Source organism: Thunnus maccoyii, chromosome 20 (assembly GCF_910596095.1).
Source record: "Thunnus maccoyii chromosome 20, fThuMac1.1, whole genome shotgun sequence".
Lineage (NCBI taxonomy): Eukaryota > Metazoa > Chordata > Actinopteri > Scombriformes > Scombridae > Thunnus > Thunnus maccoyii.
Window position 1 is genome coordinate 15483631 of NC_056552.1, and position 13527 is coordinate 15497157.

The 13527-nt window shown below is 43.5% G+C and overlaps 1 protein-coding gene across 1 annotated transcript; it reads left to right on the forward strand.

Annotated features, from left to right (window-relative positions):
- The first annotated feature begins 143 nt into the window (after window positions 1-143).
- LOC121886642 (ataxin-2-like protein) lies at window positions 144-13295 on the forward strand. Its single transcript, XM_042396805.1, has 23 exons — window positions 144-1034; window positions 2131-2170; window positions 2686-2742; window positions 3170-3241; window positions 3448-3607; window positions 4037-4158; window positions 4381-4472; window positions 5593-5841; window positions 6814-7262; window positions 7348-7434; window positions 7541-7654; window positions 7872-7952; window positions 8137-8198; window positions 9565-9911; window positions 10001-10070; window positions 10261-10395; window positions 11245-11308; window positions 11525-11706; window positions 11799-11940; window positions 12107-12216; window positions 12624-12803; window positions 12888-13059; window positions 13184-13295. The coding sequence occupies exons 1-23, from the start codon at window positions 910-912 to the stop codon at window positions 13231-13233; spliced, it is 3162 nt and encodes a 1053-aa protein (XP_042252739.1). The 5' UTR covers window positions 144-909; the 3' UTR covers window positions 13234-13295.
- The last annotated feature ends 232 nt before the right edge of the window (window positions 13296-13527 follow it).

Sequence of the window (13527 nt, forward strand, 5' to 3'; positions counted from 1 at the left end):
CATTTCAAGGATTTTAACAAGATAATTTAACTTTTTTGTGGAAAAACCATATCAGATACACATTATTCGAAGTATAATGTATGTGTAATGTATTTTATATACATCTTAACACATGTCTGGAGGGGATCTTTAATGCTCATATATATTGCTTTTTTTCCTGTTGACACCTGGAGCACATTAAATCCCTTGTACTTGCGAATCTGATTGTGATTAATATCAGAGATAAATCAGGATCGATCGATAATCGATCCAGTGCACACTCACTCACTCACTCACTCACTCTATGTGCGCGCCCCTCCCCCTTCCAGCCGGTTTCCAGTCAGCCGCGCGCGGATTGAGTCAAGTGAACCTACCGAGAGGTGGTGTTGACCGACCGCAGCAGGTTCCTCGTCAGAACCCTGAACAAATCCAACTTTCTAAGGCAACTGACAGTAACGCCGAGACCTTATATTTTTTACCGGAAGGCTCAGCGGTGCCGGAGTAACGGCGACGCGACCGAGAGAGGAAAGTAAATCCCGGAGAGGAAAGCGCCGAAGTGAGCCTGAGAAGCAGAGCTAATGCTAACTGAGCCTGCCATTGCTAAATAATCAAACGGAAACTCGACTTTTATTAGTCGCTTGCATTGACATAACCACGGCGGTTATAAAGCAAATAGTCGGGGGATTTTGTTAAGTTATACGTTGCATTGCATTTAATTAGCGGGCGTGTTTTGCCGTTTCATTTTAGGCCACACGCGACTGGTTTTCTCTTAGCAAGATTAGCTACAATAGCCGGTCTTATTGAGGCTACACCGGCTCCTCGGGACAGCTGATATTCACTAAAGATAGCGTCCAAAACAACTTCACGTCGGGCGGTATTAGTGTTATAAGTTAGCGTACACTTTGTACTGTCTAAGCCTTGTGCTTCGCAATGCTGAAACAGCAGCAGCAACCCGGCTCCGGCGGGAGAAAAGCGTCTAACGGCACCACGGGCCCCGCCGGTGTGTCTTCCCCAGTCAGCGGCATCAACAGCGGCAACAGGACCCCGGCCGGGAGGTGAGTAGGGTGGGGAGGTTCCTGTCAGGACAGTCCGGGGATCCGCCTGTAACTCAGGCCTACCGGTTAAAGCGCTGTGGGCGTGTCCCCGGAGTATAGCTTCTCTCCAGACCAATGAGATTAGTTTGTGTTTGATTGATGTGCATGTGGCCAATCGGAGTGCTCATGTTGAACTGAAGACAAATAAGCGAGGTGGGGTTCAAGTTTGGCGAAAGCAATGAGCTGCAAATCAACATATACAGGCAGATAGAAAGTTTATCTAGCCTGCCAGAGCCAGAGAGGGGACGTTGATGATCGAACAATTTTATATTTTACAACAACACGTCTTTGATGCTAAAGTAAACGCTGCTATAGACACGTTATAATAAACACTGAAGAGGTTTTATGGCCAGCACAAGGTCATATGTGGGCTTCCTCTCTGAGATGAGTGTGTGTTTACTGAGCTCTTGTCAGTCTTTGTTTTGTAACCGTGTATGCGACATTTCATGTGTGTATTGCATATAGAGTGTGCATTTATTATCCACATGGCTCATAAATGCTTCATTGAATGTGTGAAAGTGAAAGTATTATTCTCATCAATGCTGTAGCTTTCTCTTTCCCTTTCCATTCTTGAAGAGCTCAATTTTCAAAAAGGTCACATCAATCTTTAAGGGGTCAGCTCAATTAAAACATGTTTTTTGAGGTGTTAACTGATATTGGAGATTGAAGTCAATACTACACACACATCACCGTCTTGAAAAACGTGCCATTGTCAAGATGTGTTTCTATCACCAAACCCCAAAAGTAAAAGCTTTTCTTGTTTCTGATCAGCAGCACTCAAACAAGACAGGTTGTCATTATCTGTAAAGTATGTTCATAACAGGTGACACCAGATGAACCATTATGCACTGTACATAGAGACTGTCAGTGCAGTAGGATTATTGATTTAGGAACTTGTCAGACCTCTTAGCGAACTTGTCAACCTCTCTCTGACTAGCCTATATACTGTATATGTGCAATGTGGAATGTGACACTGCCTTGACAGGCTTTGAAAACAAGTTTTATCCCTGTTGCCTCTAAGCAGACAAACATGTTTTAACTGTGCTGTTTCTCTCAGGAATCGAACCTCTGCAAAGCCATCATTCCAGTCATCTCCTGTGAGTATTGCTCTCCAGAGAAGTTGGGCACCAAACAAACACACAACAGAGAAAGACCTGTAGAAATGTCTTAACCCATCACATATTTGACCTCCTACTTTGTTTAAAGAGTATTAACATACATAATAATTCCAGAGTTGGAACTATAGATGGGAAATCAGTGTATGTTTCTCAAGTGATCATAATTCAAAATATATGGCTGTTTTATTGCTATGTTTACAATCATTAACACTCATTTACTAAAAGAAAATAGTCTTGTGTAAAACTAACACATAGTCAAATCTATATGATCTATATATGGATCAAATATGGGTCAGTGGCTTAAGTGGGTGTCCTGTATAAAAAGGACATTAGGAAGTTTTCTGTAATACAGCTTCAGTGCTTAACACTAACATTACAGTCACATTTTCCAGCATTAGACCACATTCTTTTAGATACAACACTTACCAGGTTTTACGTCACGTCTTTGTGAAACTTTGTTTTGATAGATACTTTGTGCCTTTTCCCATCTGAAGGTTTTCGAGGGTGTCTACAACAATGCCAGAATGCTTCATTTCCTCACAGCTGTCGTGGTAAGTCATTTGGCTTGTTTTCAGAGTCCTTCTCAAGAACATGATGATTCGGTGCTCATTATTCTAGAGAATCAATGGCTTGCATCATCCCCTCTGACAAGTACCGCAGTAGACTTATGAGTGAGACGTAAACTACATTACTGTAAAAGTAGCTACAGTTTTATCAAGATCTGCTGTATCTGACTCAGGCAGTGAAGGGCAACTGTTGCTGATTAAAATACTTTTGCCATCTGACTCGGAAAAACAGTATATATTACTTTTGTTTGTGAAAAGGTTCATGTCATAGCTACTTCTGATGTGTCTTTATGAAATATTTACACCATACAATGTACAGTACACGTGCAACTTTGGATCTAAATTTGTTTTTGACTCACTCTCCTGGGTAAATAAAGTTTTAATAAAATCTCTCTCTCTCTCTCTCTCTCAGGGTTCCACTTGTGATATAAGAGTGAAGAATGGCAGCGTGTTTGAAGGCATATTCAAGACCCTCAGTTCTCGGGTAAGAATCACATGTTGAGCACACAGGCTTCCCTCTTCGAGTTTAAATGAAGCACCGCAAGTAATCCTGTAGTAGCAGTAGTAGATGTATTCTGTATAGTAGTGATCTCCTGTCAAGAAAAAAAGCGGTCTCTTCTTTTGTTGTTTAAATTCTGTTGTGCAAGTTCACACAGTCCTCACGTTTCTTCCTGTCCGTTCGGCCATTAGTGCGAGTTGGCCGTGGATGCTGTACACAAACGCAGCGAGGAGGAGGGCTCGACATCAGCTCCGCCACGGAGGGAGGACATCACTGACACCATGATCTTCAGTCCCTCCGACTTGGTTACTATGATCTGCAGAGACGTCGACCTCAACTATGCCACCAAAGGTACAAACACATAACAAACACGTTATTCATTCACCTGCAGCACAGTTGTAGCAAAGACTTGTAGTTCCCTCTGAAGTTGTTGGCAAAATCTGCTATTAAAGTGTGAAAATGAGTGTTAAAGAGTCCATGCTGTTTACTGAGTGCTGCAAACTATGACAAAGCCTGAAAGTGAATAAGTAAAGTAACACAAAGTGAAGAGTTTTTAGACTGTGTGTTAGGCTTTGAATTGCCTTTTGATCTCATGGGGGGGAAAGGGAGAGAAAATCATTTTTAGAAGCCATGGGACCCAGTTTTTATAGAAGAAGCAAATAATAACATACAATTACATAATTTGTTGTTCTGATTCAGAACTAAATGCAGGCTGCAGGCAAATCTTGCCAAAGGAAACATTTTTAGAGCGTTTAATCTTGTCCTGTCTTTGATTTTCAGACACCTTCACAGACACCGCCATCAGCTCCACCCGCGTCAACGGAGAACACAAGGAGAAAGTGCTGCAGAGATGGGAGGGAGGAGACAGCAACGGAGAGAGTTATAATCTGGACAACGATGCTGTGAGTTGTTGCGTCTCTTCAACACGCAGAAACACAAACCGACCATCATGATATAAAATGTTCTTTAGCCTCAGAAATGGTGTAATGCCCCCTCAGATATTCATACAGCCACTTAGTTAGATAATTATTCAACAAGGCCTCGGTCTTTTGAAACATGTTGATAATAAAATCTGCTGTCCTGTTATTTTACTAACCCATGAATCTCTACTTTTCTTTCCTCAGTCCAATGGTTGGGATGCCAATGAGATGTTTCGATACAATGAAGTGAAATATGGAGTCACGTCAACGTATGATTCCAGCCTCTCCATGTATACGTAAGTCTCTATACAGATTCATTGCCTTCAGGAATCATTGATCAATTATTATTACTAAGACAAGCCAACAACTACAGGAAAAAGCACTAGTTAAACCATTTTATTTCATGTATTTTTACTAATTTAAAGTTTTTTTTTTTTAATCACATCTGCTTGTGGGTTTTTAAGAGTTGATCTTTATTTTGTTTGTTTGTTTTTTTTTTATCTGAAAAGTTTACCGTATTGGTCCTAATATAAGATGAGTTTTTTTTTTTCTTCTTGGAAATATGTCTGAAAAAGTGGGGTCGGGGTCTAGACTGTTACGTGTTCACAACATCAGATATTCTTTTTGAATGGATAAAGTACTGGTGTAAAATTGACTCCTACATGGAGTGTTGCATTATGGGTTATCTGTAGCCTTAATGTTGCTAAGCTAGCAAGTGTCTTAAAGTCTGTTTATAGTGAGTGTGTTAGTCAGTCAGCACTAAACGTGTTTGGTTAGTCCAGTTTAATCTGCAGGAGTTTCTGAAGGCTCGTGTAACGTGTTTTTCTGCCACAGAGGAAATTAATTAATGACGAGTGAAAACGAGTCCAAAACATCTTCTGACATCTCTACTGCAGAAATATGTCCAACTGCCAAATACCGCTGTCACAGATAATAAGGAGCTCAGAAAGACAAACAGGCTGTCTTATAAACGCTAAATGCTGGAGAAAATAGTTTTTCTTCCAAGAGCCTGTCAGGAGAGCGTGTGAGGATGTAACTATACGATGATGTAAGTTATATTCAAAAAGTATTTTTCCAAAGACAGGTGTTGGAAAAATGGGGGGGTGTCTTATTATCAGGGTCACCATATATTCTGACTAATACGGTATTTAGGAACCAATTATTTTACAAGTTAAACCAGAAAGGGATGGAAACATTTACTTCTACTACTACGTCTCTACTGAGTATCAAATTTAATAATGGTCAAGTTTGATGTAGAGATGAACGTCACCTGCAGTTAATTCAAGAGGAAGCATCCTTGGTTAAAACACTGGATATCTACCAGTACTCTCCCTGTGGAGTGACTTAATCCGCAGTTTTTAAAGGTTTCTTTCCCTTCTTTGTTTTCTTTTTCCCACCTTTTTTCTCGCCGCTCAGTGTGCCGCTGGAAAGAGGCAATTCTGAGGTCTATCGGCAGAGGGAGGCACGCGCCGCTCGCCTGGCCAGTGAAATCGAGTCCAGTCCCCAGTATCGCCACCGCGTCAGCCTGGAAAACGACGACGGCAAAACTGAGGAGGACAAGTACAGCGCCGTGGTGCGTGATGGCAACGATCGGGAGAGGGGACGCGAGAGCCCCCGTGACAGAGAGCGAGAAAGGGGCCGAGACAGCCCCGGAGCCAACAACAGGTGAGAGGCTGCTCAGAGAAGGTAGTGCTTGTCTTACTTAACGGGACATTTCACGTTTTATGTGGATGTTAAGTAAGTGTTGATGTAGCAGCAGTTGAAGCATCAAATTCCTTAGTGTGTGCTACGCCCCCCCCCCGGCGCGAATAAACACAGCTGAATATCCGAGTCAGCAAAAAAACACCGTAAAACATATCCTCATCCATAACTTCCTCTGCACTCATATTTTGGGACACCATTTTCACTGTTGGAAATGTAGCTGGTTTGCAATACAACCGAAGAGAACAAGGAAGTTTTGTTTTTGAGCAGCATCCAGACGCCTCCCAGCTACCCAGACGAGAAGACTAGAAATCCAAGCTGAAATAACCTGTAGTTCTTCTTTGCCCCCAACTACGTCACTTTACACGTCAAATGACAGCGCTGGTGCCGGAAGAACAGCTGCACCTCGAGACACAGAACATCAGCCACAACTGCAGGCGTTTTACACACTATATCCCTAATTTGGATCGCTAGAGATGATAAGGTTGAAAATTGATGAAATGTTCCTTTAAGATATTAGTTTACAATCCACCCACTGCTTGTGAATACTGACCCCACCAAATGTTATGCAACAGTGTGGTGGAGTTTTTTCTTCTCTTCTTTGGTTAGTTAGTTAGTTAGTGTTCGTATGTTTTTGTTTGTTTTGTTTTTTTTAGACCAATCAGCTTATTGAAAATATACACTGCCTATTAATTGATGATAAAAAGAATTGTTAGTTGCAGCCCTTAATAAATATCAATCAGCTATATTTATAAGTTACTGTTCCATAGTGATGCAGTTGGAACTATTGGCTTATTTTTGAAATCTGGAGGTCTTGTGCATTCATGAAGTGGTTGGGGCTGAAACCAGTGCAGTAAAATAGAAAAAAGGAAAACTTGTCGACTGTTACCTCACCTGTGCTCGTTGTCTCATTGTGATGTTTAATCTTCCTGTCAGGGAGGGCAAGTACATTCCATTACCTCAACGTCAGAGAGAGATGAACCGGGAGCGAGCCGAGAGAGGTTCCGGGCCTCCACCCCACAATCGTCTAAGTGGCGGTTACCGCTCCACCCCTCCATCCTCCTCTTCCTCTTCCCCGAGACCCCCGCTGCCCTCTGCCGCTGGGGCCCAACCTGGCGTCTCCCCATCAGAGAGAAGCAGCCCCCTGTCAGGCCGAGGCGGGGCCTACACTCCCCACCACCCCCAGGGAAGCCCAAGCCCAGGCCCGGGCTCTGGCCCCGCGAGCCCCTACACACCCGCCTCTCCAGCGGGACCAGCAGCCACAGGAACCTCCGCTTCTGCTGCTCAATCCCCAGCCAGCCCTCCTGCCCCACACGGACACACAGTCCCACATTCCCATTCACTTCCACACTCGCTGTCAGACGCCGGCAGGCCTGTTAACGGAGGTAAGGGTGTTTCAACAGTATCTGGACATGTTGCTCATGCAGTATGAATGAGGGGAAAACTATAATTTCCTTTTGTGCCTTTCAGTCTCTGCCAGAACATCTCCCAAAGCCCAAAGAAATCCACAGTCGAGCAGAACAGTCCGCACAGCAAACACTCACAATCAGTCTACAGGTACGGTCACATTTAGTCAACTGCTGGTATAAAATCTTCTCCTTTTATTATAGATGGATTTCGACCAAAAGCTGACCTCAATATATTTTCCTTTGTGTCCTTGCAGCCACTCGCTCTCCTAAATCAGCCCCTTCCCAGGACACGCCTTATTTGGACACATCATCTGTCTCTCTGCCTGCCCAGAAGACGTCTGGCCCTGCCCCTCTCTTCCCTGTAGATGGTACTGTCCCACCTGTCGCCTCCTGTTCTTGTTATATAGTCAAGAGTTTGAAATCAAAGTGTAAACCAATTTTTTTTAATTCTCTAATGATGTGAACTTCATCTGCCAGAATGTTACAGTCACCTCGTAAGCAGTAGGCGACTGCCAAGTATTGAAGGTGGAATCTAATGAAGCGCTACGACTAATTAGTTCGCCGTATGTCTCTTTGTCTTCACAGTGAATGAGATCCTTGGTGCAGCTGCAAAAGAACGCTCAGCTGAGAGCCCCAGCAGCACAGAGGAAAGCAAGAGTAGTAAAGGTGTGTACAAGACACACTAAACGGATGAAGCCTTAACTTAATGGGCACATAAATTACTGGAATACACAATCCACTTATGCCTAGTTTCACGCCCTGTGTGTTTATGACAGTATGCAAGTGAGTCTTCAGTTTGCAAAATTCACATTTTCATTAATTAACCTTTGTCTCCTCTCTCCTCCGCCAGCTCCCTCAGTTCAGCAAAGGTCACAGATTGAGGAGCTGCGGAAATTTGGCAAGGAATTCAGGGTAAGAGTTGAGTCGCCTTTCTGTGAAGCGTGAAATTAGAGAATCTGTGACCAATCAAGAGGCCGTGTCCTGAGACATCAATGATGTTTGACGTCTCTTTAAAAAATCACTCATGATTTATTCATTTGGTTGTGACCATTAACATGTATCATGACATTGAATACTTATTGACTTACTTTAATGTAAAACTGTATATGAAATTATTTGACTCATAATACATTTCGACTCATAAGATTTTCCAAGCAGTGTTGCCAACTATTTTTGGTGGGAAGCTGAAGCCTGCTCACTAGATGACATCATGCACTAATTTGCATATCTGTCATATCATGACGTTTGCTAAGATAAACAAGATTTTAAAAAAACAAAGTCAAACTGGAAAAAACTCACTATTGTAAACTCTGTGTAAAAAATCAAACTTAAATAGTCAAGACAAGTTAAATTGATGAGAATAAAAACAAAGGAGAAGGAATTCCCTGCAGATTTGTGATTGGTTGTTAGGTACGCACATTCATAGTTCATTCATGTCTCTGACTTGCTGATGATTGGTTGACTGAAGGCGCCGCTGCTCTTTCCAACTCAATGAACACAGTCCACAGAGCCAAAGACACAATAGCACTCATTCACTGAGAAATACTGGCGAGTCCCTTCAAGGAGGGAAATTAAGGTTTGCCCAAAAAGTCGCCAGGTGCTTTTTTTTTGAAAAGCAAAAGGTTGTGAAAATCGCAGAGAAAGTCACTGTGTTAGCAACACTGTCTCTAAGGGGGAAGACTTGTGCAACATATTAACTCAAACTTTCCTCACTTCTGATTATGGCTGGTCTGTTATATAGGAGTAAATCAGTTGTAGCTCCGTTTTGGTGGACATGTTATCTACATTTTGCTAGTCTTCATCTAAATCCTACTGGCCCAGCACTAGCTTTTGAGTGCAAATTATGTTATTCTCCAGTTCAAAAGCTAAAAAAAAACGTCTTATTAAGACCTTGAATGAATGTGTGATTTTTAACTCCATATAATTTTGAGCTGACAAGCGATCAGTCAGTCAACTGTAACTATCTGTAACTATTTTCTTGATTAATGTTTGAATAATTTTTCAAGCAAAAATGTCAAACATACCCTGGTTCCAGCATCTCAATTGTCAGGATTTACTGTTTTTTCTCTCTTTTAAAGTAAATTGATTATTTTGGGGGGGTTTGGACTGTTGATTTGATAAAAACAAGCTGATATTAATCAAGAAAATAATCACCAGACTAATTGATAATGAAAATAGTTGTTAGTTTTTTAGATTTATCTGTTTGTGAAGTCTTCATTCCTTCCTTTCTCGTTTTGCCGTCACTTGCATCCCTCCTGATCTTCCTCTTTTCTTCCAGCTCCAATCGAGCGGAGGCAGCTCAAGCTCTCCGAGCTCTCCAGCAGCAGCAACGCCTCCCGCTGTCAGTGAGGTCGACCAACCCAACACAGCCAAACCCTCATCAGACGCTTCAGAGGCCAAACCTCAGCCTCCAGCTTCCAGCCCTTCCCAGCCCCAACCTCAGCCTTCACCAGCCCCTGCGGAGGACCCCACTAAGGAAACTGCCACAACATCTGGAGCCCCAGCAGCTGCCACTACATCATCAGTTTCAGACAGGCAGTCACCAGCCGTCCCTCAGCCAGCCAGGACCCCAGGAAGCGAGGAGGCCAGGTCTGACACAGCAGAGCGGCCAGAGGGCGTAGCAGAGTGAGTCTCAGAAAGGATTTGGAGATTGGTCGAAGTTCATTGTGATGTGAAATGTGTAACAAATGTTTTCCTTCTTTCATGTCTTCTAGTCAAGTAAAGAAATCAACTTTAAACCCCAACGCTAAAGAATTCAACCCTATCAAACCTCAGATGCCCATGGTAAGCTAATTTACTCCTCTTAAATCTTTATAATGTAAAATAAATAAAGTCAATTTTACAGTCAAAGACTTGTTGGCACAATATTATTTATATAGAAAATTGTCTTGTATTGAAGATGAGATTGTATTTAGACCCTCGTGGTTTGCTGTGACATGCAGATTTATTTACCTCTGGTTGTTTTATCATACAGTCAAAACCCAACACTGCACCCACCCCACCTCGGCCCACTCCTCCAAGCCCAGTGGTCCTTCAGCACCCAGGAGGACAAGGACCACTCTACAACGCCCCCTACCTCTCCTACGTCTCGCAGATCCACTCTGTGCAGGTACATAAGCGAAAAGACTTTTACACGGGCCACTGTGTTTCTTTGCTGTATCATTTATACTGTTTTGTTCGGAAGTAACAACCTGAACCTGAACCTGTAACATGAACTAACTCCTTTTATCAAACAAGACATGCACATTAACATTCACTACCAGTGTAATTTTAAGACATGGGAAATCTCACTAAACACAAGTGTAGTACAACAGATGGACTGCTGAGAAAGCATCTGATTTAAAAAAAAACAACAGATTATTTTGGGCTGTTCATTATGAATTGATCTGCCAATTATTTTCTCAATGACTATTTCTCTATGACTCATTTAGTCTGTAAAAAGTGAGAAGAATGTTGTGTTCAGTTTCCCAGAGCCCGAGGTGGCATCTTCAGATGTCTTGTTTTGCCTGATGAACAGCTTAATATTAAAAAGATTCTCCTTTTACTATCTAAAGCTGGCAGTAAAAAAATGACTGAAACAATTAAACCTGCAGTGCAGAACTATCACATATAAATGAACGTCTGTTCCATTAAAGTCCTTGCCAAACGTGTTCACACAATACTGATTAAGCTGATCACTGCCAGGTAAATCTCTTTGTATTTCAAAGTATACAGTTTTTAAATCTGGTGTTGGTGGCGACATTCCCACACTGACTGGATGAATGCATACTAGTGTGCATGCTCTGATCATAAAGCATGCGCACTAGAGACTTCCTTACTCTCATTGCCAGAAGTCACATTGACTTGTGACAAACTATTCAGTCTATTCAACTAATCTAATGATCTAATTAATTCTAGCAATGCATCAACTGTTTTTTTTTCTTCGTGTGTTGACCTCTTGATCATTTCTGTCTTGCAGCCCCCACCAATGTACCAGTACACCATGTCTACAGTCAGCCAGGGAAAATACCCCAGGACCAAAGGTAAATCCACTGTGCTTTAGGTTGTTATAATTTGTAGTTTCATTTTAAAAACATTGTTTTAGTCTTGTTTGTCATAAAACGAGTAGCCTCAAAATTGTCAGTCAAAGGCTCATCGATCATGAAACACACTTGAATAGATGAACAGAGTCCTGAGACTGAAGCCTTTCACTTGAAAAACCATCATCTGTTGTCTTGATAATTCTTTACCCTCTCCAGGCTCAGTCGTAGCTCCGCGCTCTGACCACGGTACTTCAGCACCCCCCATGCTGCAAGCTGCAGCGTCAGCAGCTGGGGCTCCCCTGGTAGCGTCCCCCTACCCTCAGTCTTACCTTCAGTACAACCCACAGCAATACAGCCAGCAGCAGGTCATCCAGGCCATGACGCCCTACCCTGGACAGGTAGGACCTCCACATTTAAAACCAATGTGTTACAACAATAATGTGATAGAAAACTGCTTATTTATTCCCCTCCTTTCTCTCTCTCTCCTCAGCCGATGTACTCCATGCTGCAGGGTGGAGCCAGGATGATAGGTCAAGGCGGGGGCCCCCACCCACAAGCCCTTGGACCCCCAGGAGGCCCCCAGTTCCCTACACAGGGAGACGGGCCTCAGGGACCACAGCAGGGCATCTACGGTGAGCAACGACAAACTTACACAGTAGTGAAAGGAATATCTATACGCAAGCATTGGATGGTTCAACTAAAGTACAGAACGTTCTTCCATCAAGAGTCTCACAACATATTACAGGCGAACTAGAAAGGATGTGGTTTATGACGACTCTTTATCTTTTTGCTCTGTAGCTCCACAGTCCTTCTCCCACCACTCGGGTGCAGTGCATCAGCCCCAGCCCTCCAGTACCCCAACAGGCAACCAGCCCCCTCCCCAGCATGCTGCGCCAAGCCCTGGACAGGTGAGATGACCCTCAAGGACTGTTTGGATTTCCCCAAATATACCAGGACACATTGACTGTGTCCCTAATCACGGGTTGGATCTTCCAAAGTCTGCATGTCTAGATTAAATACATTATAATGGATAGACATGTCTAGCCCATTTCAAAAGGCTCCTGCATAATGCCTCAGTTTTTATGGTACTTTTTGTGGTTACTTGGAAATGTAGATTTAATAAGGTTAAGACGAGCACAGAAACACACCACTAGTTTTGGTGTTATTTGGGGAGGAGGGACAGGTTCAGTCTGACCTTCAGGTTCTCTGACAGACTCACTTTCACAGGTTGCATCCTCTGGAAGATCCACCTCATAGAACGCAGCTATTTTAATTAATTTATGATTTACTTCAATGCTGTGATTTCTCCCTACAGAATGCCCAGTCAGGCCCACAGCCCCAGTCCTTGTACCACTCAGGTCCCCTGTCAGCACCCACCCCGCCCAACATGCCACCAGGCCACACGTCTCCGCAGGGCTCTTACCCCATTCAGGGCTACAGCATCCACAGCCACCAGGGCATCCAACCCCCATACCCTCTGGGACAGATAGCACAGGTATGGATCACTTGTCCGTGATAACATTTGTTGACATAAAAACATAAAATGTTTCGTTTGACAAATCTCCTCTTGGTCTTCCAGGCCCATGTACAGGGAGCCATGTCAGGTCCTCACCATTCTGGGAGCCACGGTCAGCCCCAGTTAGTGATGTTACAGCCTCCTCCTCAGCAGGGCCCCGGCTCAGTGCCCCAGCACCCACAGCACGGACCACAGCAAGGAGCACACCAACACTTCTACATCGGACATCCACAAGGTACGAGCCGTAATGTATGAGGGCAAACGGAAGAAAAATATCTTCCTCGATCAGCCAAATAAGGGAGATTCTTTGTGGTTTGAAGTGTAATATTTACAATGTGTTTTCTGTATACTTTCCACAGCGATGCAGGTTCAAACACACCCTGCTTCCTTCCATCCGCCTGGAAACTAAAACCCCTCTGGCCCCCCCCCCCACCCACCCACCCACCCAAATCCTCCCAAAATGTTCCCAGGAATGAGCCCCAACATCCCCACCACCTGCTGGATGTGAGGCCCAGACTGAACGCGACTCATGCAAAACAAGACTGGCAGGATAGTACAGAAGAGAGAAGAGGATAAAAAGTCTCACAGCACCTTATTCTTCTGCTGTAATGTTCTTCATCAGTACAAACCTCGGGGTCAGCCCGAGACGAGGAGGACCTTGTTAATAGTAATGATGAAGGTGGCAGACGACAGCAGCAGCGTC